The sequence below is a fragment of the Amblyraja radiata genome, chromosome 16 (assembly GCF_010909765.2).
Source record: "Amblyraja radiata isolate CabotCenter1 chromosome 16, sAmbRad1.1.pri, whole genome shotgun sequence".
Lineage (NCBI taxonomy): Eukaryota > Metazoa > Chordata > Chondrichthyes > Rajiformes > Rajidae > Amblyraja > Amblyraja radiata.
The window spans coordinates 52,194,033-52,197,342 of record NC_045971.1 but is presented as its reverse complement, the minus strand read 5'-3'; the positions used below and the strand labels follow the sequence as shown (position 1 = coordinate 52,197,342).

The following is a 3,310-nucleotide window of genomic DNA, read 5'->3' as shown; positions in this document are numbered from 1 at the left end:
AGTTGTTCATCGCAGCTGTTCATCGCAGTACTTGTACAGATGACAATAAATCCGACGACTTCACTCTAAGTTTATATTTAACCATCGTTTTACACCCCAGTTCGTTTCCTTTTAGACCATGACATTTTCTACCCTGCTCTAAACTGTCCCATAACATTCCCTGCGTTTACATTTATATACCGGTCTGTTTAACATCTCACTAACCCCTCTATGGGTATTTGAGGTCAGGACACGATCACCTAGAACACGTTCACCCTGTAAACCTGCAGCCAATGTGCTGGAGACGGCAGCGTACGCGGTGGACACTCGCGGTACAGAGGGATCACAAGGGATCAGCAGCTCCCAATCAGTGAAAGCAGTTTCAAACCAGGAAGTGGCAGGAGTTAAAATGGCTTCTAAACAGCAGGTCGCGAGTTGGACGGAGGAGACACTTTGTCCCATCTGCCTGGATTTCTTCACCGATCCGGTTATCCTGGAGTGTGGGCACAACTTCTGCCGCTCCTGTATCACACAGAGTTGGGACAGGGAGGAGAGAAACTCCTGCCCGGAATGTAGAGACGAGTTTACAGACCGCACCCTCAAAGTTAATCGGGCCTTGGCGAGACTGTCTGAGAAAGCTCGAACACTGAGCCTGAATACGGAAGAGAAGGAAAGTAAACATCACTGCGACAAACATCAGGAAGAACTGAAGCTGTTTTGTGAAACGGACAAGAAACTGATCTGTGTGATTTGTGCAGCTGGGCGGGAACACAAGTCTCACAGCTTCATGCCGGTCGATGAAGCTGTTGAAACCTACAAGGTAAAAGCAAACCGACTACGATCACTTGCTTGAACGTATAGTTGAATGTTTATTGTCTAACCCCCTTTCTCTCTGATTCGCAGGAGCAGGTTAAATCATCCATACAATCACTGACAACAAATAAATCAGCCATCCAGGAAATGGAAGAGCAACAGAAGCAGAAGATTTCCCAAGTCCGGGTGAGACCTTGCTGTGTGGCATTTCTGGTCGTGTTTTGTAGTTTTGTATTTTGGTTAATGCACTACAGCGTAGCGCGGCAGCAGACAATTCCCCTGTTTCGCTGCTACGGTGAATTCGGTTCGACCCTGACTTCTGGTATTGTCGATGTGACGCTTCCATGTCCCCTTCCCCCCGCTCTCCACCCCTTCCCCCAACCCCCCCCCCCCCCCCCCCCCACATACACACACACACAGACACTCCCCTCCCCTGGTACAACTCTGTCCACTCCTCACCACCAAACCTTTCACCTCCCCTGGAACAACTCCCCCCCCCCCCCACCCCCTCCCCTGGAACAAGTCTGTCCTCCCACCTCCACCACTCCCTCCCCAGGCATAACCCTGCCCTCCCTCTCTCACACAACTCTGCCCCCCCCCCATCCCCTTACAGTATAATTTAAGGGTAAACAAGCAAGGAAATTGAGTCATTTCAATTGAAATGGGGAGCTGATCGCCTCGACGCGGAGGCTCAAACACCGCCGGCTACAGGAGTCAAGATCGTCCCGTCAACGGGGGCTCGAGGCCCACGATCGAGGAAGAACTAAGGGAAGGGACTTTATTTCGCCTTCCATCACAGTGAGGAATGTGTAGGAGTCACTGTGGTGGATGTTCATGTTAAAATGTGTTTTTGAGTGACCTGTTGCTTTTAATTGTATGACTGACCTGGCCACTGAAATTCTTCATATGTTGCAAAACATACTTGGCGGATAAAGTGTGATTCTGATTCTGATAATTATTTAATATTCTCTGCATGGGGGGAGGGGAGGCGCTGCCTTGTTTTACCGCCACCAGGAGCGCTGCCACCTGGACCCCCATCCCTCTTCCTCTTTTTTCAGTTTCTTCCTGTCTCATGCCTGATCACAGGATATGGGGAGAAAGCAGGAACGGGATACTGATTCTGGATGATCAGTCATTATCATATTGAATGGCGGTGCTGGCTCGAAGGGCTGAATGGCCTACTCCTGCACCTATTGTCTATGTTTCTATGTTCTCCCCGTGACCAGGGCGGTTTCCGCCCACATCTCCCAGACATGTTGGTTTAATTGGTTGCTGTAATGAAGCTGCTGAAGGCGGGTGATCTGTGAGTCGGTGGGAGTTAATGTGGACGTGAGGGCCATTGTGTTTCAGGGAAATGCGAGGAAATGTGATTAATGGGATTATTCTAAGGAACAGCATAGATATCAACGTGCCAATTGGTCACCTTCTACTTAACAACAAAATAGAATACAGAAATATATTCGATCAATCTTCACCTTTCATTTGACAGGAGCAGTCACAAAGCCTCAAGTCTCACGTCACATCTCAGTTTACTGAACTGCACCAGATTCTCGTGAAGAAAGAGCAGCGCATTCTCGGAGAGATCAAGGAGGATGAGGAGAAGATTCTAAGTCAAATGGAGAAAATTCTTCAAGACATTCAAGAGAATTTAAACTCTATTGAGGAGGAACTCACAAATCTGCAGGGGCGAATGGAACAAACAGACATTGTGTTATTTCTGAAGGTCAGGGGTTATGTTTCAATCTTGTTCAATGAAACTGCAGTCACAACATTGGCACCGAAATATTTGCGAAAATGTAACTTTTATCAATTCCTATATTTTTCCAACATCCCTCATACAAACACGCTCTGCTATCTCATAATTCATACTAGATGAATTAGAACATTCGGCCCATTAAGTCTACTCTGCCATTCAAACATGGCTAATCTTGCTCACATTTTCAACTCCATTCTCCAGCCTTCTCCCCAGTGCCTGAGGGTCTGCATCCCAGGGTACATAAGGAAGTAGCTCTAGAAATTGTGGGTGTGTTGGTGATAATTTTCCAATGTTCTATAGTTTCAGGATCAGTTGCTGTGGATAGGAGGGGAGCTCATGTTATCCCACTTTTTAAGAAAGGAGGGACAGAGAAAACAGGGAATTATAGACCAGTTAGCCTGACATCAGTTGGATGTATTGCGTACAGTTTTGGTCTCCAAATCTGAGGAAGGACATTATTGCCATAGAGGGAGTGCAGAGAAGGTTCACCAGACTGATTCCTGGGATGTCAGGACTGTCTTATGAAGAAAGACTGGATAGACTTGGTTTATACTCTCTAGAATTTAGAAGATTGAGGGGGGATCTTATAGAAACTTACAAAATTCTTAAGGGGTTGGACAGGCTAGATGCAGGAAGATTGTTCCCGATGTTGGGGAAGTCCAGGACAAGTGGTCACAGCTTAAGGATAAGGGGGCAATCCTTTAAAACCGAGATGAGAAAAACTTTTTTCACACGGAGAGTGGTGAATCTCTGGAACTCACT

General features: G+C 46.9%; 1 protein-coding gene across 1 annotated transcript; it reads left to right on the top strand.

The window, feature by feature from the left end:
* Window positions 1-283: 283 nt before the first annotated feature.
* Window positions 284-2,954, top strand: LOC116982235 (nuclear factor 7, brain-like). Its single transcript, XM_033035520.1, has 3 exons — window positions 284-799; window positions 883-978; window positions 2,282-2,954. Exons 1-3 carry the CDS (start codon window positions 389-391, stop codon window positions 2,666-2,668), a joined length of 894 nt encoding a protein of 297 aa, XP_032891411.1. The 5' UTR covers window positions 284-388; the 3' UTR covers window positions 2,669-2,954.
* The last annotated feature ends 356 nt before the right edge of the window (window positions 2,955-3,310 follow it).